Source organism: Salvelinus sp. IW2-2015, linkage group LG15 (genome assembly GCF_002910315.2).
Source record: "Salvelinus sp. IW2-2015 linkage group LG15, ASM291031v2, whole genome shotgun sequence".
In the NCBI taxonomy this organism is placed as follows: Eukaryota; Metazoa; Chordata; class Actinopteri; order Salmoniformes; family Salmonidae; genus Salvelinus; species Salvelinus sp. IW2-2015.
In genome coordinates, this window is record NC_036855.1 from 13,527,900 (window position 1) to 13,553,477 (window position 25,578).

The 25,578-nt window shown below is 43.1% G+C and overlaps 2 protein-coding genes across 4 annotated transcripts; one reads left to right on the forward strand and one right to left on the reverse strand.

The window, feature by feature from the left end:
* Positions 1 to 238: 238 nt before the first annotated feature.
* LOC111974980 (zinc finger protein 462) lies at positions 239 to 15,173 on the reverse strand. Of its 3 annotated transcripts, none has more exons than XM_024003102.2 (11): positions 15,035 to 15,173; positions 11,073 to 11,121; positions 4,805 to 10,839; positions 4,370 to 4,647; positions 3,805 to 3,923; positions 3,423 to 3,575; positions 2,883 to 3,132; positions 2,005 to 2,141; positions 1,618 to 1,841; positions 826 to 1,450; positions 239 to 719 (listed from the first exon to the last, which is right to left on the reverse strand). In XM_024003102.2, exons 2-11 carry the CDS (start codon positions 11,080 to 11,082, stop codon positions 592 to 594), a joined length of 7,959 nt encoding a protein of 2,652 aa, XP_023858870.1. In that variant the 5' UTR covers positions 11,083 to 11,121; positions 15,035 to 15,173; the 3' UTR covers positions 239 to 591. The 3 variants fall into 3 exon arrangements, 2 of the variants coding, with proteins under 2 accessions (XP_023858870.1, XP_023858869.1); XM_024003101.2 differs by having other exon boundaries at positions 4,370 to 4,650; XR_011481002.1 differs by lacking the exons at positions 239 to 719; positions 826 to 1,450 and having other exon boundaries at positions 1,712 to 1,841; positions 3,001 to 3,132; positions 4,370 to 4,650.
* A 5,795-nt stretch (positions 15,174 to 20,968) lies between these two features.
* Positions 20,969 to 21,525, forward strand: LOC139028769 (uncharacterized). The gene is made up of 2 exons (XM_070446874.1): positions 20,969 to 21,241; positions 21,331 to 21,525. The coding sequence occupies exons 1-2, from the start codon at positions 20,969 to 20,971 to the stop codon at positions 21,523 to 21,525; spliced, it is 468 nt and encodes a 155-aa protein (XP_070302975.1).
* Positions 21,526 to 25,578: the final 4,053 nt, after the last annotated feature.

A 25,578-nucleotide genomic window follows, 5' to 3' on the forward strand; every position in this document is an offset into this window, starting at 1 on the left:
ACGAGAAAAATAATACGTATGAATTTGTTTAGTCAATGCAGAATCACAGGAGCTGTTGCCACTATCCACCATTCATTGCACATATTTACAAAAACTATTGCACTTCTTTCCCTAGTCAATGATTTTATCATTGCTTTGTCCTCCTTTAAAAATATTTTGTCTTGATTGGTTAAGGAACACTTCATATCCTTAAAACGAGGAAAAGCGTTTTCACAAATGAAATATCTATGAAATAGAATAGCTTTAGGATAAAGTCATTTATTACAGAAATGTTAAAAGACAACAAGATCAACATATTTACAAAGCATCAAAACAGCCAATATGTTGGAAATGTGAACGGTCATTCTGGCATGACATAATATACAATAATGAAAGACTGTCCTTTACAACAATAGCTGCAGTGTCTCCAGTCAAGAAAAGTTAGTTACAGGTGGAAACAGTATGCAACAAGTGACAATAAAACATTACATTCAATTGAACTTCACATAATCAGCTTGCTGTTAAAAGCAGCCCTGTTATGACATGTCTCCCATTTCTAAGCAGCAACACCCTCAGTGTCAATACATCCTCATCAGTTGCACCGACACAGAGTTACAAGCCATGGCGCATCACATGCCGTTCCAGATCAGTGCTGTTCATGAGAGTTCGGCCACAGAGCTCGCAGGAAAGTGTTTTCTCATTTCTGGTCACTGGAATTATCTTCAAGGTAGTGGAGGCATCTACAGGAATGATAACAGAATAAGAAGCAGAGTTAAAAACCTGACAGGGTACTAGAAACAGTTTGATTAATTGGATGTCAATAGTTTCATGTCAAAATTGACTTACCTTTTGGTGAAGATATGTTGCCATTTTCCTTGTTGTTTTCCTCCACCTCGTGATCTTGCTTCTCGCCACTCTTGGGGTTTTCTTCATATTTTTCATCCTGTTCAGACCCTTGCTCCGGTTTATTATCGCACTCAGGTTTTAGACGGTCAGTCTTCACTGCCTCCTCATTTTCCTGTGTCTCACCATGATTACTGTGCGTTTCCTCTTTGCCCTCTTCATTTTCAAGCACTGGCATCTCGTGATAGTTGCAGGCTTCATCTTTAAGCACTGGCATCTCATGATATTGGTTGTTTTGTTCTTCTATGTCCATCTCTCCAGGTTCTTGGTTCTCCTCCTCACAGTCCATTAAATGTTCCTCGACCTTCTCCTTGTCCTCATTCTCTAGCTTCTCATGGGATTGCTTATATTGTCCCTCTTGGTTCTCGTCATTACTAAAATCCTGGAATTCACTGTTTTGGGCTGTGTTCTCTGCCACCTCATTATCGGCATCTTTGTTCACCTCATCTTGTTGCCCTTGGGTCTCCTCACAGTCCATGAATTGTTCTCCCTCCTCGTTGACTCTGCTCAGTCTTGTTTCCAGTTCCTCCAGATCGACCTGTCCCACCAGCTCATGGTTCCTCACAACCTCCCGGAGAGAACACCACAAGGAAGATTACATATTTACATCAGATACAGAAGGACAAATGACTCAACAGAGAAGACTTGATACAATATATCAAGTCTTACAGAGAAGACTTGATACAGCTGTTTCTGATTGAGGGGGTATAAGGAGAGTGTAGCTAGAACACTAACCTGGTGTTTATCGCACAGGTGTGCCTCCAACTCGCTCAGCTGTGTGCAGTCGAAGTAGCACAGTCTGCATTTGTAGGGCTTGATATCGTCGTGCTTGAGCATGTGCAGTAGCAGTTTCTTGTCACTGGAACTGGTGAAGGTGCACTTGTGGCAGCGGAACACGATGCCCTCGAGATATCGCGACAGCTTCGGACGACGCACCTCTATAGGGGCCACTGGCTGCTCTGTTTAAAAAAATAAACAAACCAGGAGCAGCAGTGTAAAGTCTGGGTATGATACTGACAAGTATAAGACAGAATAAATGGTAGACAGCCACAAAAGGTGTCTAATGAGTGTCATGATGTATAAAGCATGGATTTATTTGAACAATACCACAAGAACACCTACCACGATGGAGGACGATGTGGTCGATCATGCGGTTTTTGTTTTTGGTGTGGTAAAGACAGAGAGGGCAGTGTAGCTCCTTCGGAGCTTCTGTTGGGCTACTGGCATGTGCCGTCTCTATGTGCATATCCAACTTCTTCCTAATGTAAGCATTCAGAGAAAAGAATGGTATCACAAATTTGGCAATATAGCATACTGAGGCTTAAGGACCATACGTCAGGACTACCGGGCATGATGACTCCTTGCTGTCCCCAGTCCACCTGGCCTTGCTGCTATTCCAGTTTCAACTGTTCTGCCTGCGGTTATGGAACCGCCACCTGTCCCAGACCTGCTGTTTTCAACTCTTAATGATCGGCTATGAAAAGCCAACTGAAAATTATTCATGATTATTATTTGACCATGCTTGTCACTTTATGGAACATGGTTTGAACATCTTGGCATAAGTTCTGTTTATAATTCCACCTGCACAGCCAGAAGAGGACTGGCCACCCCTCATAGCCTGGTTCCTCTCTAGGTTTCTTCCTAGGTTTTGGCCTTTCTAGGGAGTTTTTCCTAGCCACCGTGCTTCTACACCTGCATTGCTTGCTGTTTGGGGTTTTAGGCTGGGTTTCTGTACAGCACTTCGAGATATTAGCTGATGTACGAAGGGCTATATAAAATAAACTTGATTTGATTTGAATAGATGGCAACAATTGAGACCAAGAAGCATTTGTACATCATTTAAAGAGTCAGTTAATGTAGCAATACTAGGTGTCACAGGTGCTTCTTGTTCAATCACTATTCTTTAGACATAGCAATAATATGTATACTAAGCAACAAATATGACACAGCAAAGGCAAGCATTGGCAATTGAGCAGATTCTTCTGAAAATAATATATTACCTGAAGCCTGTGAAAAATGAGCAGTCCTTGCACCTCACGAGCCTTTTCCCATTGTGGCGATTTATGTAGTGTCGACGCATACTCTTGATGTGTGTTGAGGTGTAGATACAAAACTCACAGACGAATAAGCCATCTTGAGTGGTCCTGGTGGTCTGTGGGCTTGGAGCGCTGCTGGAGGCCTTGGCCTGAGCCACCTGCCTGTAGTGGTTGAGCTGCCTCTGAACATCTGGGGGCTCCGAGTATACTGGTTCTGTAACGGAAAATACACTGGATATTAGTACCACATTACATTCAGACACTCAGCAGATGACTTCTCTGATTTACAGAAAGGTAGGGGAGGTGCTAATGGCAAAATACTCTTGAGGAGTATATATACAAGACATTATGCATCTTTCAAAAATCAGGTTTTGTATAGCTATACTGATTGTCTTGTCTGTATGCTGCATAACAAATTTGCTTATTTTAGAGGAAGTATTCTAATCTAATCATGAAGTTTAATAATTCAAATCCTAAACAATGAACGTAAATGGGAGCACTTGCTTTCAGTGGGGTCTGATTCCTCAGAATCATCAGACATTTGGTTGCCTTCTTGAGGTTCTGGCAGGTTCTGGGTCTCTTCAGCAGCCCTCAGGGTGTGCTCCTTGTTCTCGCTACAGGTCACGGAGGAAGGGAGGTTCTTGGATGGGTCCTGAGCTACTCCAGCAAGACAGATTAAAAAAGCAAACAGGTTTAAGATGTTTTCCACAGCTCTTGTCATTTCGATTAACATTTCATATAGTATCAGATTCTGTAAAATTGACAGATACATTTTTTCGTAAGCCTTTGAAAAGTTGTGACAATGACAGTGTGCTGTAGCAGTAAGGTTGTCTCTGTGCTGTAGCAGTAAGGTTGTCTCTGTGCTGTAGCAGTAAGGTTGTCTCACCGCCATGTACTTTGAGCAGATGATTCTTCAAGAGGCTCAAGATGTTAGTTCTGTAACGACAGAGCCCACAGTGGAAGGGTTTGATGGTCCCGGGTCGATGTCTAATATGGCGGTCAAACCTGAAGAGACATTAGCAAACATTTCACAAATTGATTTATCCAGATGGTTAAGCAAATCTTCATGGTTTATATACAAACAAGAAAGAATGTTGTATGGTGGTACCTAAGGTAACATTACAAGATAGAATCAATCACATACTATAAATACTCCCCTCTGAGTGGTTCAAGCTCTGAATGCTGATATATCAGACCGTATACCACGAGAATAACAAAACATATTTACTGCTCTAATTACATTGGTAACCAGTTTATAATAGCAATAAGGCACCTCAGGGGTTTGTGGTATATGGCCAATATACCACAGCTAAGGGCCGTATCCATGCACTCCGCGTTGGGTCGTGCTTAAGAACAGCCCTTAGCTGTGGTATATTGGCCATATATCAAATCAAATCACACCCCCTTGGACCTTATTGCTTAAATATACAATAGAAATCTCTTCCTCTCACATCTGCTTCTGTTGATGAGGTACATTGTCCAGCCGTTTGAGCGCTGCTGTAGCTGCATGGCTCCGCTCATGTGAGCGTAAACCTTTCAAAGACATGAAAGTTCGCCCGCAGTGGTTGCACTCCTCTCCTACTGACCCCCCCTCTGGTTTTGTTGTCGATGGGACAGGGGAAGGGGACACCAGTGGACCCTTCCCTGTTGTAACAGATTCCACCTGTGTCACAATCCAATGACTGTCCGATTCCTCTGCTGTCAGAACCTCGGGCAGTTCTTGTCTTTCCTGCTGAAATACAGAAAGAAATGATTAAGATTGAGGAGCACGTAGGCTACATAAAGGGCAAAAACAGATGTATTTTTCCAATGTTGCACAGTCCTACCATCTGTCAAACAATCACAAATGCATAGGGTTGCACTTTATTGCATTATGTGCCACTTACCTTAACAGGCTTGGTCTTTGGCGGTGGGGCACTGAGGCGTTGTTTCCTCTTCTGTCCATTTGCCAGCTTCTGAAACTCCTCAGTATGATGGTCGAGATGGGAGCAGAGGTCCGCACTGCCCTGGATTTGGAGGTTACAGTATCCACATCTGTAKAATTCTGTGCCATCCTCTGAAGTCTTTGAAAGTATAGTGAAGTCTTGTGTGAAATCTTCGTTGTGGAAATTGGTGTAGTGGATACTTAGCAGCAGATTTGAGTTGAAAGATAACTTCACGCATTTCTTGCATTTAACTGGACGCAATGTTTTGCCTTTCTCACATTGTGGATCAAATAATTTGCATACAGGTTTCTGTTGCTGGGGATGATTTCTAGGCTTGGGGGGAGAGTGCAGTGTGTTATTCGGGCTAAGTTTGCTAGATTTGTGCTTGCTGGGAGAGACTCCTGGGTGGCAAATCACATAATGGGAGACCAGGCCCTTTTCACTAAGACATTGGAAAAAACAGCGAGAACAGCTTATCTTCTCACCAGGTGATTTGGTTTCCGGACTTAAAGAAGCCTTATGGTCCGGTGAGTTTGGAAGAATGCGGTGAGGTCTGAATGCTGGAACAAAGTGGTTGGTGAAAGCAGCATTGCCATGTTGCCTCCTATAGTGGGCTGCAAGGTATTTACAAATCGAAGTTGTATACGAGCACAGTGCACACTTGTAGGAAAACTCTTTGTCCTCAATTGGAGCCACTGTACTGTGGTTAATGCGAAGATGACAGGCAAGGCCCTTTTTAGTGGTGCAAAGGTACTTGCAAAGGTGGCACTTGACTATGATGGATTTTCCATTTTTTAAAATGGCAGCCTGGGCAATTGAGGTCTGGGAGCCTCTGTATTTGGAGAGCAATTGTTTTTTAATGGCAGCGGATTGTTTCAAAGCCGGTTTGAATATATTTGCGGCAGATCGTTTGTGATCCATCTCATAGTGAGCCTTCAACTTCTTGAATTTTGCATGGATGACTGGACACATATTGCACCTGAAGCCTGCCAATCCCATCCGCTTACCTGATCGGACTTTCAGGCATTCATTTGGGTCAGTGAAGTGTACAATTTCTTGTTCAAGTCTCTCAGTTCTGGCTTTGACGGCTGGATGCCTCATCTGGCAGTGAGTTAGAACACCATGAGCGTGAGAGTTCACATACGGACAGATTGAACACTTGAATACCAGAGTCCCCTCACTTGTACTAGGTTCCGCTTCAGGTTCCCTTTCATAACTTGATGTATCATATTCCGGATGTTTCTTACCACAATGAGTTAACATACCATGGAGGTTGTTGAACTCTCCGGAACAGACAGGGCACCTATATCGCTGGTTTGGCTTTGAAGTTTCATGAACATGAAGCTGTTCATGGACTTTCATATCATATTCAGGATGTTTCTTTCCACAATGAGTAGACATACCATGGAGGGTGTTGAACTCTCCGGAACAGACAGGGCACCGATATGTCTCGCTTGAACTCAAGGTTTCATGAACATCAAGCTGTTCATGGACCTCCGGTTCTTGGGTCTGCCTACTACTAATGACATCTAACACAGACCCATCTTCCTTGACAGACCATGGATGAACTGCACGGTAGTGGCTGCTTATACCCCCCATGGAAGTAGCCTTAAAGGGGCACGCTCGGCATGGATAGACTTTTKTGTCACCTCCTCCGGTCTGAAAAGATGGAGTGGTCTTTGGAACATCCCCAAACCTGAGGATAATCGGATCATGTTTTTCATTGTGTTCTGGGTTAGGCTTCGTTTTTTTAGATCGAGAGGTCTTAGGGCCGGCATGTAACCTCAGGATGATGGATTCAAGTCCAGTTTTTTTATCTGGATGACGTTGCCGGTAGTGCCGGAGGAGTCCCTTCGCTTCAGTATGTGAACAAGCACACCACTCACAGTGATAACCTTCCTGTAAATGGCCATCTTGGTAAGCCCAATGTATAATCGTAGTGATCGGGGCTTTCTCTTGGTGGTTATTCCTCAGATGTCTTTTTAAAAGATATATATGGGGAGTTGTATAAGAGCATTTGCGGCACTTCAAGGACCTGAGCAGTGCAGCTTTCTGCTTGCAAGATTGTGAGACTTTCATGGAGGACATGTTAGGCTGTTGCATTGTTGATTTTTTATTTGGGCCGGGAACAATTGCAGTATACCTGACAACCTGATCCGCAGTTGCCTTCAGATCACTATGTCTTAATTTCTGATGATTCAAAACCCCCCTAACTGTCGGACTGTCATAGTCACAATGCTGGCAGTAAAACAACTTTCTCTCTTCTTCTTGGGATGAGTTAAGCGAGTTTCTTCGTACTGGGTGGGATTTGCTCATTTGGCCCAAAACAGTAGCAGTATATTCAAGGATTTGCTTAGCAGTTGGCTTCATATCAAGGTGTCTTTTCCTTTTATGATTCAAAACCCCTATCACCGTTGGATTGCTATAGTTGCAAAGCTGACAGAAAAACATGTGTTCAACCTCGTCCTTCAAAAGAGGATGAGACAAGAGGTGAGGAGAGTTAGGTGAGTTCACTGCTTTTGGCTGAGATTTTTCGGTTTGCTCTCGGACGACAACAGTATGCCTTAAGATCTGCGCAGCGTTTGTTTCAAGATCACAATGCATTTTACTTTGATGATTAAAAATCCCCCTCACTGTGGGATTGTTATAGTCACAATATTGGCAGAAGAACTTATCTAACACTTCTTGGACAACATCAGATGTTAAGAAAGATGAGTTAGGCGATTTGCTAGTTTGGGACAAAATCATAGCAGTATATTCAAGGATTTGTTTAGCAGTTGCTTTAAGATCTGGGTGTCTTTTCCTTTGATGTTCCACAACCACCCTCATGGTTCGATTGCTATAGTTGCAAAGCTGACAGAATAACACAGCCTCTTCTGTCACAAGAGGAAGAGGTAAGATGTGAGAAGACTTTGTCAAGTTGACTCTCTTAGACTTTTTGGATTTTTCGGTTTGCCCTCCAACCTCAGCAGTATGCCTGAAGATGTCGCCAGGTGTTGTTTGGAGTTCACTGTGTCTTCTCTTTTGATGATTTAAAATTCCTCTTATTGAGGGATGCCCATAGTTGCAAAACTGGCAGAAAAACAAGTTGCCTGCCTCATTTCCAATATCAGATGTGAGGAGAGAGGAGTCAAATCCAGCAGACTGAGATGTATCTTTCTGACTACGAAGCTCAGATGTATATTGAAGGATCTGACTAGTTGATGTCTGAAGACAACGATGTCTTAATTTCTGATGATTCAAAACCCCTATAACTCTGGGGTTGCCATAGTTGCAGTATTGGCAAAAAAACAAGTCAGCTATCTCGTTCTCAACAGTGGATTTGAGAGAGGAGTTTGATGAGTCAAATCCAGTAGACTGAAGCTTTTCACTTTGACCATGAGCCTCAGCAGTGTGCTTGATGACCTTATCGGCAGTCACCTTGAGATGACTGTGTCTTAACTTCTGATGATTCAAACCCCCTCTCAATTTGGGGTTGCTACGAATCACAGCAGTATGTTTCATGATCCGTTTAGCAGTTGACTTACGAGTACTGTGTCTTAACGTCTGATGATTCAAACCCCCTCTCAATTTGGGGTTGCTACGAATCACAGCAGTATGTTTCATGATCCGTTCAGCAGTTGACTTACGAGTACTGTGTCTCAACTTCTGATGATTCATAACGCCTCTCACTGTGGAGTTGCAATAGCCACAAAACTGGCAGAAATACAAACTCTCATCATCTGCCTGCGAAGCATTGGATATGGGAGGGGATGTGTTAGACTTAACTTCTGGGAGTTTGAATGGCTTTAAAACATGTTCCTGTGCTAGATCTTTTTGGAGGGGAGTGCTATGTGAGACTATTCCTATGCCCTGTGACACTTTGCTTTGACTATGAACCTCCGCAGTATGGAAATGGATCTGTTCAACAGTAGCATTGAGATCACTGTGTCTTGACCTTTGGTGATTCAACACCCCCCTCACTGTGAGGTTTCCATAGTTGCAATGCTGGCAGAAAAACATGTTCTCTACATCGTCCTGTGCAACATCGGGTTTAAAGAGGGACATGTTGGGGGACTTTACTTCTGGGAGTTTTAATGGTTCCAAAACCATATTTTGAGGAAACGCCTGTGTTTCGTCCTTAGCTTCCCTGGAAGTGGCAAGAGATTCTTGTTTTATGTCATCAATTGTCAATCCTGACTTCGGATGGCTTTTTTGGTAGTGGACAAGCACAACAACCACTGACTTATTGCTGAAGGCACAATGTTTGCAGTGGTACAGTTCCTCATCCACTCCCATGGAAGCAGAACATTCTTTTGGGGGTGTAGAGTTGATATTAACAGTTTCTTTACATGGGGTCAGAGACCTCTCAGGAGAGACAACCTCTGCATTCTTTAGGCTGGAGGTTTGCCCTAAATGTGATTTAGAGGGTTCGTCTTTAGAAGGCTTGGCAGTAAAACTGCAGTACATTAAAGGACTGCTCATTTTCAGTTTTGGATGTTTGTTTTTGTAATGGGGTTTCAAGTATTTGCCATTAGAAATGGTGAATGGGCAGGCAAAGCACTTGTACACCAAATCAAGCTGATCTGATCGCATCATGAACACATCTGGTGCTTCTGGGTGATGATCCCTATAGTGCTTCTTGAGGTCATCAGGGGTGGCAAACTCAACAGGACACTCCAAGCAACGGAAGGTGGCAGTCCAATCATCTGGATTAATGATGTACTGAAAGTCATTCCTGATGTAAGGGTGCATTCTCTGGTAATGGGTGCTCACACTGCGAGATGACTTGTGACTGTAGTCACAATGTTTGCAACGATAAAGTATTTTTTGTTTGTCCCTGCTTTCTCTATTTTCCAATTGATCATGCTCGTCTTTTTCAGTTCCTGAGGCATCTAGTTCAGTTCTCCAGGCATCCCCCTCTTCATCCTCGCTAACCTCAAAGGTGAAAGCAGTGCCCCCTGACAGCTTGCTTTGGATGACTGTACTTTCAGGGCTTGTTTTGATCTTTTTCTTAGCAGGACTCAAAGCGGTGTCATCATGCATCCTCTTCTTGGTGGCATTAGCCAATGGCTCTGTTAGTGACATTTCATTATACGTTTCAGGTTTGGGATCCCGCTGTTCTGTCGCTGTTCCGTCCAGCAGACTTAGCCCCATGCTGTAAAAAAGGTAACTGTGCTCACTTCGCTGGTGAGTGTGAAGATCTTCTAGCCAAGTTGCAGAAAAGTTGCAGAGTGAGCAGCAGTGAGAGCCCTTCTGTTCACTTTCTGTATGAGATCTCTCTTCAGTTACTTTAGAGACACCTTTACCACCGTCTTGGTCATAGCTAAGGAAAGGCGCATGTGACATGAGGGTCACATCATGCGCACGTGATGGCCTTGAGAGGTTGGGCAACTTCAGTTGTGAGGAATTTAAAGATGACCCATGCGCAATTTTGAATTTGGAAATATTTTCTGAGGATCCCACTTGAGTTTGCAGGTTCTCCAACAATAGACTAGAGCTAGGAATGTTTATGGTTTTTGAGGTAGACTTGGATATCGGGAAATTCAATCTCCCCACTTCCCCTTGTTTGCGTTGGAGTCTTGACACATTGTGTTGGTTCTTCTTCCCTGGCAGTGGCACTTTGGCATTAAGCAGCTTGCCCCTTAAATACCGTTTCTGTGTTTTCAGGGTCCTGTTTACCGAAACCTTGTGATTTGTTCTTTCATGTTTGATAAGAACAGACCAACTGGAAGATGTAAACATACAATGCCGGCAAGAGAAACTCTCCTCTGAATTGTTGTAGAGAGTGCTACTGTGAGGTTGTGTGGAACTCTCTGAGGGATTAGAACTCCCATAAATTTGTGAAGGATCCACATCAACGCCATGCACCTTCTTCATGTGTTCAAGGAGGAAATATTTTGACTTGAAAAGGAGGACACAATGGTTACACTGGAATGACTGACTTGGAGACATGGATTGTTGAGAGGCTGGTTGACCGTGGGTCATTTGATCAGACTTGTCGAGGCGCCCGGAATCTGTGGGTGTATAAAAGAGCTTAATCTATACAACTGCAGAATAATACGTGTATCAGATATGAATTATTACATGTGCTATGTATCTAACTATTATCAGACCAACCAAGCACCTAAAAAGGCAGGTGATAGAGTTCACCATTCTCCAGTTAACAACTTGTATTATGGGGTAGGCTGTTGGCAGAATTCTTTTATCGAGTATACAAGTCAAAAATTAGAAGAACAACAAGTCATACCTTCCTCCATCTCCCCTGGCTCTGCGAGTTTCTTGATCCCAGAACTTTACTGACAAATGGGAGAGAAACATACGGGGGAGCATAAAAATTTGATGATATTGTCACACATAACACACTAGCAAAACCAGACTAAACATGCAAAATGCAAACATACTGATAAAAGGAGAGACATTTACCAACTTCTCCACAACTGAGCGACTCTACAACCGATCCAAATGACTTAATAAGACAATAGGTGTGATTTATCTGAATAGGATTTAGGCCTATAGCTGATCTGAAGATAACATTTTTGCAGGAAGTCCCATAAGTTCACTGTCATGTATACATTTAATAAATTGTAAGTACAGTTAGTCACACTGAAAAGTGTTGCTAAACAAGTACAGTCATAGGTCGAGACTTAAAACTTATGGTTTGCTAGTGATATTCTTATAGTTCTGTCTCTGTGCACAATATCACATTCTCATTACTGAAAAAGTAGTGACTTTTAGCTTATCAACACACAAGAATGGTGTCATTATTAGAGGTCGACCGATTATGATTTTTCAACGCCGATACCGAGATTATTGGAGGACCAAAAAAGCCGATACCGATTAATCAGCCGATTTATATTTATTTATTTGTAATAATGACAATTACAACTATACTGAATGAACACTTATTTTAACTTAATATAATACATCAATAAAATCAATTTAGCCTCAAATAAATAATGAAACATGTTCAATTTGGTTTAAATAATGCAAAAACAAAGTGTTGGAGAAGAAAGTAAAAGTGCAATATGTGCCATGTAAGAAAGCTAACGTTTAAGTTCCTTGCTCAGAACATGAGAACATATGAAAGCTGGTGGTTCCTTTTAACATGAGTCTTCAATATTCCCAGGTAAGAAGTTTTAGGTTGTAGTTATTATAGGAATTATAGGACTATTTCTYTCTATAACATTTGTATTTCATTAACCTTTGACTATTGGATGTTCTTATAGGCACTTTAGTATTGCCAGTGTAACAGTATAGCTTCCATCCCTCTCCTCGCTCCTACCTGGGCTCGAACCAGGAACACAACGACAACAGCCACCCTCGAAGCAGCGTTACCCATGCAGAGCAAGGGGAACAACTACTCCAAGTCTCAGAGCGAGTGACGTTTGAAACGCTATTAGCGCGCACCCCGCTAACTAGCTAGCCATTTCACATCGGTTACACCAGCCTAATCTCGGGAGTTGACAGGCTTGAAGCACAGCGAAGAGCTTCTGGCAAAAAGCAGGAAAGTGCTGTTTGAATGAATGCTTACGAGCCTGCTGTTGCCTACCACCGCTCAGTCAGACTGCTTTATCAAATCATAGACTTAGTTATAACATAATAACACACAGAAATACGAGCCTTAAGTCATTAATATGGTCGAATCCGGAAACTATCATCTCTTTCAGTGAAATACGGAACCGTTCCGTATTTTATCTAACGGGTGGCATCCATAAGTCTAAATATTCCTGTTACATTGCACAACCTTCAATGTTATGTCATAATTACGTAAAATTCTGGCAAATTAGGCGGCCCAAACTGTTGCATATACCCTGACTCTGCGTGCAATGAACGCAAGAGAAGTGACACAATTTCACCTGGTTAATATTGCCTGCTAACCTGGATTTCTTTTAGCTAAATATGCAGGTTTAAAAATATATACTTCTGTGTATTGATTTTAAGAAAGGCATTGATGTTTATGGTTAGGTACACATTGGAGCAACAATACGCACTGCATCGATTATATGCAACACAGGACACGCTAGATAAACTAGTAATATCATCAACCATGTGTAGTTAACTAGTGATTATGATTGATTGATTTTTATAATATAAGTTTAATGCTAGCTAGCAACTTACCTTAGCTTCTACTGCATTCGCGTAACAGGCAGGCTCCTCGTGGAGTGCAATGTAATCAGGTGGTTAGTGCGTTGGACTAGTTAACTGTAAGGTTGCAAGATTGAATCCCCCGAGCTGACAAGGTAAAAATCTGTCATTCTGCCCCTGAACGAGGCAGTTAACCCACCGTTCCTAGGCCGTCATTGAAAATAAGAATGTGTTCTTAACTGACTTAGCAAGGGTTCCTGTTGGTGAGTAATTTTATGCTAATTTATGCAAAATGTATATAGTTAATAAAAACTTTAAAGAATTTGAAGTTAGGATAGCCTGAATGTATTACTGTGATTCTAACACGGAACCCAAACCGGCTGCGCGCATGGGCCATCGTGCATACATTTATTTTGTCTCCCTACACCAAACGTGATCAGGAAACGCAGGTCAAAATATCAACATTAATTTGGGGACAGGTCGAGAAGCAATAAACATTTATGGCAATTTACCTAGTTAGCTTGCACTTGCTAGCTAATTTGTCCTATTTAGCTAGCTTGCTGTTGCTAGCTAATTTGTCCTGGGATATAAACATTGAGTTATTATTTTATCTGAAATGCACAAGGTCCTCTACTCCGACAATTAATCCACACATAAAACGGTCAACCGAATCGTTTCAAGTCATCTCTCCTCCTTCCAGGCATATTTCATCTTTGAACTTATATGGTGATTGGCATCTAAACTTTCATAGTATTACCACGACGACCGGCAACACAGTTCGTCTTTCAATCACCCACGTGGATATAACCAATGAGGAGATGGCACATGGGTACCTGCTTCTATAAACCAATGAGGAGATGGGAGAGGCAGGACTAGCAGCGCAATCTGCATCAGAAATAGAGAGGACTTCTATTTTAGCCCCTGGCAACGCAGACGCTCGTTGACGCGCGCAATAATTGAATAACATAGATTTCTACATTTATTTTTGCAGCGCTCGAGTCGTGTAGTCAGGGTATAAATCAAACCAATGTTAATTTTAGCAAATTTAAAACGGTTATAGTTAAAGTATAAATAATCTGAATGCAAGCAATCTAATTTGGGTCAGTCTGAACATCTCAATGTTGGTTTGGTGTTGATAGCTTAAACTTGTAAGTGGAGATGCGTGCCAAAATGTTCCCCATGTAAGTCTATGGCCCTTTTATTGCCATTGAAATGCATTGGGAGCGCATTTAAATATTGTTCTAGTACAAAAAGTATGGATGCTATCAAAAAAWAATTCTTAAACAATTTAAGTTGGGGCTGTCTTGCACGTTTGAAAGTTGGTTTGGTATCTTTAGCTTGAACAGTTCAAGTATTTTGGGCAGTCTGCACATTTGGAAGTTGGTTTCGCGTTATTAGCTAAAGTCGTTTAAGGGCTAGAGCGACCAGAATAAATCAAATAATAATATGAGTATGTAAGAAATCTAGAGTTGTGTATTGCTTTGCAATCACACCTAAGTGGCCACACTGTGTGTCTTCAGACATTGCATGTTTATAAGCCTAGTCCTCAGATCGAAGAGGACCACAAAAATGATTAACCACAAAATGTCAGTTGATCTTTCCTTTGAAATCCTCAACCCAGCAATAGATCAAAGGATTAGGGCACTTCAGCACACAATCCATACATGCGAGACAACACCACTGTGAAATTGTGAACTAGAATATTTGGACATTTGCAGCCTTATACTAGAATGGGTAATTTGCTTTAACACAACAGTATTAGTTAGGTAGCCAAAGCTTGAGCTGAGCTCTCTGGCTGCATTGACATAATATATCTAGATTGTCTCTTAAATGCAACCTCTGATAACATATTGCAAACTGCACAGATTTACAAAATAACAATTGCTGCATTTGTTATTAGAATCAAACTTGTGAACAATCAAGTTTACACCATTTCGGTCCCAGCTCTGTCACTTGTCGAACAGGAACTAAAATTGCAAGGCGAGTGGAATCGGAACCCCCTTTGCCTTTCTATTGATCCAGTTCAGAAACATGAAACATGTTACGAAGCAAACACCTACAAAACGTGGCCCGCAATGAACATTTACCAAGACGTTAATGGAATAGATTGAATAGCMTACTCACACGTTTCCACAGAGAATCGGTGAGACTCAGACAATTTTTCGATTCCTCAATGTGTTAGCTCTGTAGTCGATGTTCGTCGCCATTTTCTCCCGCTCCTACAACAACCTCATGTGTCCTCTTCCGTCTGCGAACCAGCAACGCCGGGGTAGAGGGGCTACACACAAAACAACTTAGCAGTCACGATAGTGCCAGGGGTGGCGTGCAATGCAAATAAATCTGTCAATCAACGATAAAGCCAAAGACAGCACAATCAAGCAGATGACCAGAAACTGCTTCTCCAATAGAAATCCCCGATAACGCTTGTAGGCGATGTCATGGCGACGTTGTCTAGCTAAGCGCATGCGTCAAAAAGGGTCTCTCGCGCCGAACTGCGCATGTGCATGCCGTCAAAATCAAAGACACACCTTCGAAAGAAAGTTTTTTTGACGAAAATAAAAACGTGTCAGTTTGCCACTTTCACTTGGTTGGAGTAATAATGTGTTCAACTACTTAAAACATTGGCTCAAATCTAGGTTGTGTTTTTAGATTTTGAGAAAATTAACAATTAAGGAAACTTCTCTCATTGGGCGCATTGGAGTGGATCACTTTTGTCAAGTTGTTGACCATCATTATTCACAGCCTTTCAAAGAGTGTTGCATTATGATTATAAAAATGTTCCGACATGTCAACTACCTGAACTTTACTGAAATCATTTGATCAAAGGTCATGCAGTTTTTGATGAAGTCGCCTTCATGTAGCTGCAGTTTCTTCTCACCAACTGCACCATCCCAGGTAGCACAAAGGTCTAGCCACATCTGGCCTGATTCTGGCATGCCAGATCTTAAACTTCTGGCCCGGGTCTGGCAGCCAGAGTCCGAAATCAATGACGGTACAGACTAGGCCCAAGCCAATCGTTCCAGATCTGGCAAACTGAAATGAGCCAAAGCTGCCATTTTAGGGCCAGAATCGGCGCAGCAATGGCCCAAATCCACTCGATTCTACCCCTCCTCCCCCACCACCACAAAAAAAAGATTATATTAAATGTAGGCAGTAATATTGTAGCTATCAACCGAACTATGAACAACATAAACATTAAAAAATTATTTACATTTTCTCATTTTACGGTAGCATTTATATCCAAATAATTGTCACTAAATTACAGATTAAATACAAATGCAGCTACTTTGATATTGTTCTATCTGCAGACACATTCTACTGCACTGTTGGAGATAAGAACACAAGCATTTCGCTACAYCTGCAATAACATCTGCTAAATATGTGTATGTGACCAATAACATTTGATTTGATTTGACATGACTGTGTTAGCCATAGTTGGCTAGCCAGCAAGCAAGGGATAAGAACATTGCCAGCCTGCATAGCAATCAAACAAACAGTATGAACAACAATCCGCTTCTCTAGAAACATAACCAATAGAATTAACAACCGTGTTTAGTGGAAGGATGAAATAGTATGAATTTACTTGAATCTCAATGAAAACCGTCATTTTTTACCAGTAAATGTGTGCTTGTTTTCTTTGGCAACTGTGGAATAAGCAGGATAAACGCCTCCGCTCTGTACATTATCTGGAACTAATAAACTTGGGCAGTATCATGCCTTCCATTATTTCCAGATAATATACATAGCGTCAGTGTTTATCCCTTGCATGAATGTATGTGTGTATGTAAATGTTCTGTCTCCCTGGGTCTATCCGCCCTTTCCTTGCCGTGTTAGGTCCTCTCCTTTCTGCCTCTGTCTCTGTCTGGTGCAAGCTGCATCCACCTTATGAAGGACTTCTCTGTCTCTCCATCTGTAGCCTTGGATGTGAAAGTTTTTCCCCTGACAGTGCCTTTGAATAATAGAAAAAATTAGCCAAAAAAGTAGTTACAACAATTAGTCAGGTTTTGACACAACACAAAAATCATAGGAATCACAATCCAGAACTCAAATGGGAAGCACAACAACACAACACAATAACCACAGAGGTATTCAATTTCAACACAGAGTCAAACAGATCAAGAGATATCAAATCAAATTCTATTTGTCACATGTGCCAAATACAACAGGTGTAGACCTTAAAGTTAAATACTTACTTACAAGCCCTTAACCAACAATGCAGTTTTAAGAAAAATAAGTGTTAAGTAAAAAATAGATAAGTAAAACATTTAAATAACAAATAATTAAAGAGCAGCAGTAAAATAACAGTAGCGAGGCTATGTACAGGTGGTACTGGTACAGAGTCAATGTGCGGGGGGCACAGGTTAGTCGAGGTAATTGAGGTAATATGTACATGTAGGTAGATTTAAAGTGACTATGCATAGATAAGATAATAAACAGAGAGCGTAAAAGAGGGGGTGGGTGGGGGGAGGTGGACAATGCAAATAGTCCGGGTAGCCATTTGATTTGCTATTCAAGAGTCTTATGGCTTGGGGGTAGAAGCTGTTAAGAAGCATTTTGGACCTAGATTTGGCACTCCAGTACTGCTTTCCGTGCGGTAGCAGAGAGAACAGTCTATGACTAGGGTGGCTGGAGTCTTTGACAATTTTTAGGGCATTCCTCTGACACCGCCTGATATAGAGGATCTGGATGGCAACTGGCGGGCCATGGGTCTCAAAGGCCTCGGATCAATTCCCCCCCCCCCCACCCCCCCAAAAAACATTTTCTGTTATCTATTGTCAGGCTATGTCATAATAGTATTCTAATTCCTAATTCTATGGTCAGGCCGCTACTTGTCTCTCACACCAGTCTCTCTTATCTTGTGTCCCTTGCACCGAATTCATGGATACAGCTCTCAGATGATAAACATATGGTCCGTGATATTCAGTTTCCTTTGGACGTCCCTACCCCATTGAAGTTGACGTTTAAAATGGTTAAGGTTAGGTAAGGGATTTGGTTATGTGTAAGGTTAGGGTAAGGGTTAAGGTTAGGTTTATAATTTAGGGTAGGGACATCCCAAGGATTATTTTGGCATTAATACGTGTCACATATCAGTTTGCAAACAATGTAAAAAATCATTGAGTTAATAAGTCTGCATACAGTAAGTAAGGCAGCTCCAAAATGCAGGTGTTTCAGTCTGACTCAGTGCTTTCTGTGGTGGTGGAGAAGCCAGCGGAGGTTGGTAATGTTCTCTAGTTGCGCCGTGATTGGCTCAGTGTTCTGTCACTCATGGGGACACTACGTCACCGCAAAATCTACGGGGAGAGCTCGAAAATTCAAGTCTGTTGGGTGCTGCCATAGACTTACATTAGAAGTGCCCATCCAAGAAGGCACAAAGTCATTGGCCACAGATAAAAAGACGTCAAATCACTTTATATATACCATAGCTTTGAATAGACTGATCATGCCAAAATCATACTTTCAAAATCCTAACTAGCAAGCTAGAGAAGCAGTCTTCATCATGAATCACGTCGACAATCTAATAGCAAATCCATTTCAATCATTGTCATATGAAGAGAAATTATAGATAAAGCATATCGGTGCTCATCGGCCATTGGACATAAACATTACACAAAAAGTTGGAAATTGCAAATTCAACAATGAGTGGTTTGGAAGGAATCAGTGGCTAACTGCAAGTGTTGCAAAGCAATCACCAGCTTGCTATTCAGTGGAGTGGATGTGTGGTCCAAGTCTGGGTTTAAGGGTCTCTTTTCCAAGCTTAAAAGAATGAACATTCAACACCATGGGCCAGAAAAGTTTTAATACATTGGCCATGCTGTCAATCCAGCATGACTTCTGCTGCGTTCAAAACAACTGGAAACTCGGAACTGGGAAATCTCAGACTTCAGTGAATTCAAGTGGGAACTCTGAAAAAAACAAGCTCCGACTGGGAAAATGCGTTTTGAAAGGTCATCCAACTCAGAATTCCAAGGCCTCTTTCTAGAGCTCCGACCTGAAGATCACTGACGTCATGATTCAACCTTGTTTTTTTCTTCCAAAGTTCCCAGTTGTCTTGAAAGCACCATAAATCAAGAGAATGCCAGACTTTGATGACAAAGTGTGATGACAAAATTTGCCCACAAGGACCGCCGCGCCACCTTCCTGTTCAAGTGAGCACAGCACAAGGTGAGCCCAAAAATGTGTATTGTGTGCTGCTGCATAAATTATGTAATATGCCAGGGAGATATGTAAACTGTAACTAAGAAAGTAATACTACGTGTGTGTTATGTAGTAAGCTGTTAGTAGCYCATGTGCCTTACCCTAATAATTTGGTCTCTTTCCCCCTTATAACTTAGCCTACTGTTCTGAGTTGGTGGTGCACATGTAGCYTATAGCCTGTTTCAGAGAAATGTCATCATCGAATATTGTAAGAGCTTTCATTGTCTGCTTATATGCCCCCTTTATTTATTTATTTTTGACTTGGTGTACAGGGAGAATACTGTAAGAACGACCCATGTTCTGTCGCTGTACATTTCAAAAGTGCTGAACAAATAGTTATATTGACTACTTCCGTCCTTGCTCGCTCATCAATGTCTTAATCGGAATTACGGATTGCCTCTTAACCGCTCGTTGTCCCCTTATGCCATAGTTTATACATATCAATTGTCAGTTGAAACCACATTAAGCAAGTCAGCCATATCAGCTATGCTTTTTTAAAAGGCAGTAATGAGGCTGATTGAACTGTTTTGCTGCTAGACATGGCTCCACTGATAGCCAGGTGTAGCAGTGGTAAGGATTCACTCCATGGTGATGAAAAGAAAGCTCTGCTGTTGGGACAGCTTTACCTAGGCCCTATCAGTTTGTGGGCACCGTTTGTCACCGTTATAGTGCAATTCATGTATTGTTTAGTGTTGTGTTGTGTAGTGGCTTTGCTGGCATGCATAAAAATAATATATGGGAGTTTGCCCCACCAAGATTTACATGCTAAAATCACCACTGAACCTATTGAATGTTGTTTTACATTATATTTTATATTATATATTTGCTTTTCAATGAAATAAGACTGCAGCTTATTGACCCATTGACTGTATAGCGTCAACCGAATAGTTTTTTGTCCTTTAAAATAACATCAAATTGATCAGAAATACAGTGTAGACATTGTTAATGTTGTAAATGACTATTGTAGCCGGAAACGGCTGATTTTTTATGGAATATCTACATAGTCATACAGAGGCCCATTATCAGCAACATCCTGAATGGTAAAGGATCCTGGACGTGGGAGGAGATCCTGGCTGGGAGGGATCGCCTCCCATGGGAGCAGACGGAGGCAGCAAGGAGGGAGCAACTATACAAGGGGTCACGGCTAGAACGGAAGCCCGAGAGGTAGCTCCCACATGTTTTTGGGGGAGGCACACGGGGAGATTGGCAGAGTCAGGGTTTAGACCTGAGCCAACTCTCCGTGCTTACTGTGGGGAGTGTGTGACCGGTCGGGCACCGTGTTATGCGGTGATGCGCACCATGTCTCCAGTGCGCAGTCACAGCCCGGTGCGCTATATTCCAGCTCCCCGCAGTCGCAGTGCTAGCTAGACGGATTGTGCCGGCTCAGCGCTCCTGGCCTCCGGTGCGTCTCTTCGGTCCAGGATATTCTGTGCCAGCTCTACGCACGGTATCCCCAGTTCGCCAGCACAGCTCAGTGCGACCTGTTCCAGCTCACCGCACTTGCCGTGCTACAGGGGGGATTCAGCCAGGACGTGTAGTGCCAGCGCTGCGCTCCAGACCTCCAGTGCGCCTTCACGGCCCAGCATATCCTGCGCCGGCTCTACGCACTATGCCTCCAGTGCGCCATCATAGCCCAGTGCGTTCGTGCCAGCTCTCCACACTCACCGAGCTGGAGTGGGTATCCAGCCAGGACGTGTTGTGGCAGCTCACCGCACCAGGCTTCCAGTACGTCTCCTCAGTCCGGTGAGACCTGTTCCGGCTCCACGTACGAAGCCTCCAGTGATGATCCATGGTCCAAAGCTTCCAGTGATGATCCATGGCACGAAGCCTGTAGTGATGATCCATGGCATGAAGCCTCCAGTGATGATCCATGGCCCGGAGCCTCTAGTGATAATCCATGGCCCGAAGCCTCCAGTGATGATCCATGGCCCAGAGCCTGTGGTGGTAATCCATGGCACGAAGCCTCCAGTGATGATCCATGGCCCGGAAGCTGTAGTGGTAATCCATGGCACGAAGCCTCCAGTGATGATCCATGGCCCAGAGCCTGTAATGAAGATCCATGGCAAGGAGCCTGCAGCAACGGTCCCCAATCCGGAGCCTCCAGCGACGGTCCCCAGTCCGGAGCCTCCAGCGACGGTCCCCAGTCCGGAGCCTCCAGCGAAGATCTGCAGTCCAGAGTCTTCAGCGACAACCTGCAGTCCAGAGCCTCCAGCGGGGGTTCCCAGTCCAGAGCCTTCAGCGACGAGCTGCAGTCCAGAGCCTCCAGCGGGGGTTCCCAGTCCAGAGCCTCCCGAGACGATCTGCAGTCCCGAGCCTCCAGCGGCGATCTGCAGTCCCGAGCCTCCAGCGATGATCTACGGTCCGGAGGTCCCGGCGACGATCCCTGCACCGGAGGCGCCACCGAAGTGGGGGGAGCCTAAAGCGGGGCGGGGTCTGCGTCCCGCACCGGAGCCCCCACCGAGAGTAGATGCCCACCCGGACCCTCCCCTATAGGTTCAGGTTTGCCTGAGTCCGCACCTTTGGGGGGGGGGGTACTGTCACGCCCTGACCTTAGAGATCCTTATTTATTCTCAATGTTTGGTTATGTCAGGGTGTGACTCGGGTGGGAGAATCTAGGTTTTCTATTTCTTTGTGTTTTTGGCTGAGTATGGTTCCTAATCAGAGGCAGCTGTCTATCGTTGTCTCTGATTGGGGATCATATATAGTTTGTCATTTTCCTTTTGGGTTTTGTGGGGAGTTATTTTCTGTTTAGCTGTTTTGTTGCCTGACAGAACTGTGAGCTTTCGTTTTTTCTACTTTGTTATTTTGTTGCGGTGTTCAGTTTATTAAAAATCATGAACGCCTACCACGCTGCACCTTGGTCTCCTTCTTCATCCGACGACACACAAGTAATCTAACAAATTCACAACAACTACCTTATACACACAAATACACACAAATGTAAAGGGATGAATAAGAATATGTACAAATAACATATGGATGAGCGATGGCATGCGGCATAGGCAAGATGCAGTCGATGGTGTAGAATACAGTATATACATATGAGTTGAGTAATGTAGGATATGTAAACATTATTAAAGTGGCGTTATTTAAAGTGATGAGTGATACCTTTATTAAGTCAGTTTATTTAAGTGGCCAGAGATTTGAGTCTGTATGTTGGCAGCAGCCTCCCTATGTTAGTGATGGCTGTTTAACAGTCTGATGGCCTTGAGATTTWTATTTTCTTTTGTGTTATTGACTGTACGTTTGTTTATGTGTAACTGTGTGTTGTTTTTGTCACACTGCTTTGCTTTATCTTGGCCAGGTCGCAGTTGTAAATGAGAACTTGTTCTCAACTGGCCTACCTGGTTAAATAAAGGTGAAATAAAAATAAATAAAATAAAGATAGAAGCTGTTTTTCAGCCTCTCGGTCCCAGCTTTGATGCACCTGTACTGACCTCGTCTTCTGGATGCTAGCGGGGTGAACAGGCAGTGGCTCGGGTGGTTGTTGTCCTTGATGATATTTTTGGCCTGAGGTTGAAGAGGCGCTCTAGCTGTCTGTGTGGGTGGACCATTTCAGTTTGTCCGTGATGTGTACGCCGAGGAACTTAAAACGTTCCACCTTCTCCACTACTGCCCGTCGATGTGGATGGGGGGGTGCTCCCTCTGCTGTTTCCTGAAGTCCACGATCATTTCCTTTGTTTTGTTGATGTTGAGTGAGAGGTTATTTTCCTGACACCACACTCTGAGGGCCCTCACCTCCTCCATGTAGGCTGTCTCGTCGTTTTGGCTAACCAGGCCTACCACTGTAGGGTCACCTGCAAACGTGATGATTGAGTTGGAAGCATGCATGGCCACGCAGTCATGGGTGAACAGGGAGTACAGGAGAGGGCTGAGAATGCACCCTTCTGGGGCCCCAGTGTAGAGGATCAGCGGGGTGGGGATGTTGTTTTCTACCTTCACCACCTGGGGGTGGCCCGTCAGAAAGTCCAGGACCTAGTTGCACAGGGCGGGGTCGAGATCCAGGGTCTTGAGCTTAATGACGAGTTTGGAGGGTACTATGGTGTTAAATGCTGAGCTGTATTCCATGAACAGCATTCTTACATAGGTATTCCTCTTGTCCAGATGGGATAGGGCAGTGTGCAGTGTGGTTTTCTTTTTGTAATCCGTAATTGACTGTAGACCCTGCCACATACGTCTCGTGTTTAAGCCGTTGAATTGCGACTCTACTTTGTCTCTATACTGACGCTTTGCTTGTTTGATTGCCTTGCGGAAGGAATAGCTGCACTGTTTGTATTCGGTCGTGTTTCCGGTCACCTTGCCATGATTAAAAGCGGTGGTTCGCGCTTTAAGTTTTGCGCGAATGCTGCCATCAATCCACGGTTTCTGGTTAGGGAAGGTTTTAATGGTCACAGAGGGTACRACATCTCCGATGCACTTGCTAATAAACTTGCTCACCGAGTCAGCGGCTTTGTATGCGTCGCGAAAGTTTGAGTAGCAATGAACCGGAAAGCTACCAGCTCTTGTCGCGCATTCGATATGCTGATAGAATTTAGGAAGTATGGTTCTTAGTTTAGCTTTGTTAAAATCCACAGCTAMAATAAATGCAGCCTCAGGATGTATGGTTTCCAGTTACATAGAGTCCTGTGAAGTTCTTTCAGGGCCGACGAGGGATCTGCTTGGGGGGGATATACATGGCTGTGACTATAATCGAAGAGAATTCTAGGTCGGCATTTGATTGTAAGGAATTCTAGGTCGGGTGAACAAAAGGACTTGAGTTCCTGTATGTTGTTGTGATTACACCATGAGTCGTTAATCATAAGGCATACACCCCCGCCCTTCTTCTTACCAGAGAGATGTTTGTTTCTGTCGGTGCGATGCATGAAGAAACCGGGTGGCTGTGTCACACCCTGGCCTTAGTTATCTTTGTTTTCTTTATTATTTTAGTTAGGTCAGGGTATGACATGGGGGATGTATGTGTTTTGTATTGTCTAGGTTTTTTTGTATGTTTATGGGGCAGTGTTCAGTCTAGGTGTATGTATGTCTATGGTTGCCTAGATTGGTTCTCAATTAGAGACAGCTGTCTATCGTTGTCTCTGATTGGGAACCATATTTAGGCAGCCATATTCATTAGGTAGTTTGTGGGGGATTGTCTATGTGTAGTGTTTAGTGTCAGCACTATTTGTTATATAGCTTCACGTTCGTTTGTTGTTTTGTATAGTTTGTCAAGTGTTCTTCGTCTTCGTTTATTAAATATGTATTCATTTCACGCTGCGCCTTGGTCCTCCTCTCTTCAATGTTACGACGAACGTGACAGGCTGTACCGACTCTGACAACATATCCTGAGTGAGCCATGTTTCCGTGAAACAGAGAATGTTACAATCTCTGATGTCTCTTGCTTCAATATATCCACATAATTTCCATTCCTCATGATGCCATCTATTTTGTGAAGTCCACCAGTCCCTCCTGCAGCAAAGCACCCCCACAACATGATGCTGCCACCCCTGTGCTTCACGGTTAGGATGGTGTTCTTCGGCTTGCAAGCATCCCCCTTTTTCCTCCAAACATAACGATGGTTATTATGGCCAAACATAATTATTTTTGTTTCATCAGACCAGAGGACAGTTCTCCAAAAAGTATGATCTTTGTCCCCATGTGGAGTTGCAAACCGTAGTCTGGCTTTTTATGGAGGTTTTGGAGCAGTGGCTTCTTCCTTGCTGAGCAGCCTTTCAGGTTACGCAAGTATAAACACCATGGGACCACGCAGCCGTCATACCGCTCAGGAAGGAGACGTGTTCTGTCTCCTAGAGATGAACGTACTTTGGTGCTAAAAGTGCAAATGAATTCCAGAACAACAGCAAAGGACCTTGTGAAGATGCTGGAGGAAACAGGTACAAAGTATCTATATGAGTTTGAAGATAGGCCTTGAAATACATCCACAGGTACACCTCCAGTTGAYTAAAATGATGAAAATTTGCCTATCAGAAGCTTCTAAAGCCATGACATCATTTTCTAGAATTTTCCAAGCTGTTTAAAGGCACAGTCAAATTAGTGTATGTAAACTTCTGACCCACAGGAATTGTGATACAGTGAATTATAAGTGAAATAATGTGTCTGTAAACAATTGTTAGAAAAATTACTTGTGTCATGCACAAAGTAGATGTCCTAACCGACTTGCTAAAACTATAGTTTGTTAACAAGAAATTTGTGGAGTGGTTGAAAAACAAGTTTTAATGACTCCAACCTAGGTGTATTTGCATATGTTATGGTCTTGTGAATTCTGGCTGAATTCTGGCAAAGAGTATGTTATTTTATCTCATCATGTCTACAGATTGTCCCTTCTCCCTGTTTTTGTTTACTTGGAAATGTTGATTCTGGAGACTGTTGTCAGAAGAAACTGTAACCAAGCATTTATAGTGGCTAAGAAATGCATTGCAGATAATTGGAATGTTGGTTATCCTCCCACAATGTTACAATGGATGGCAGAAATGTCA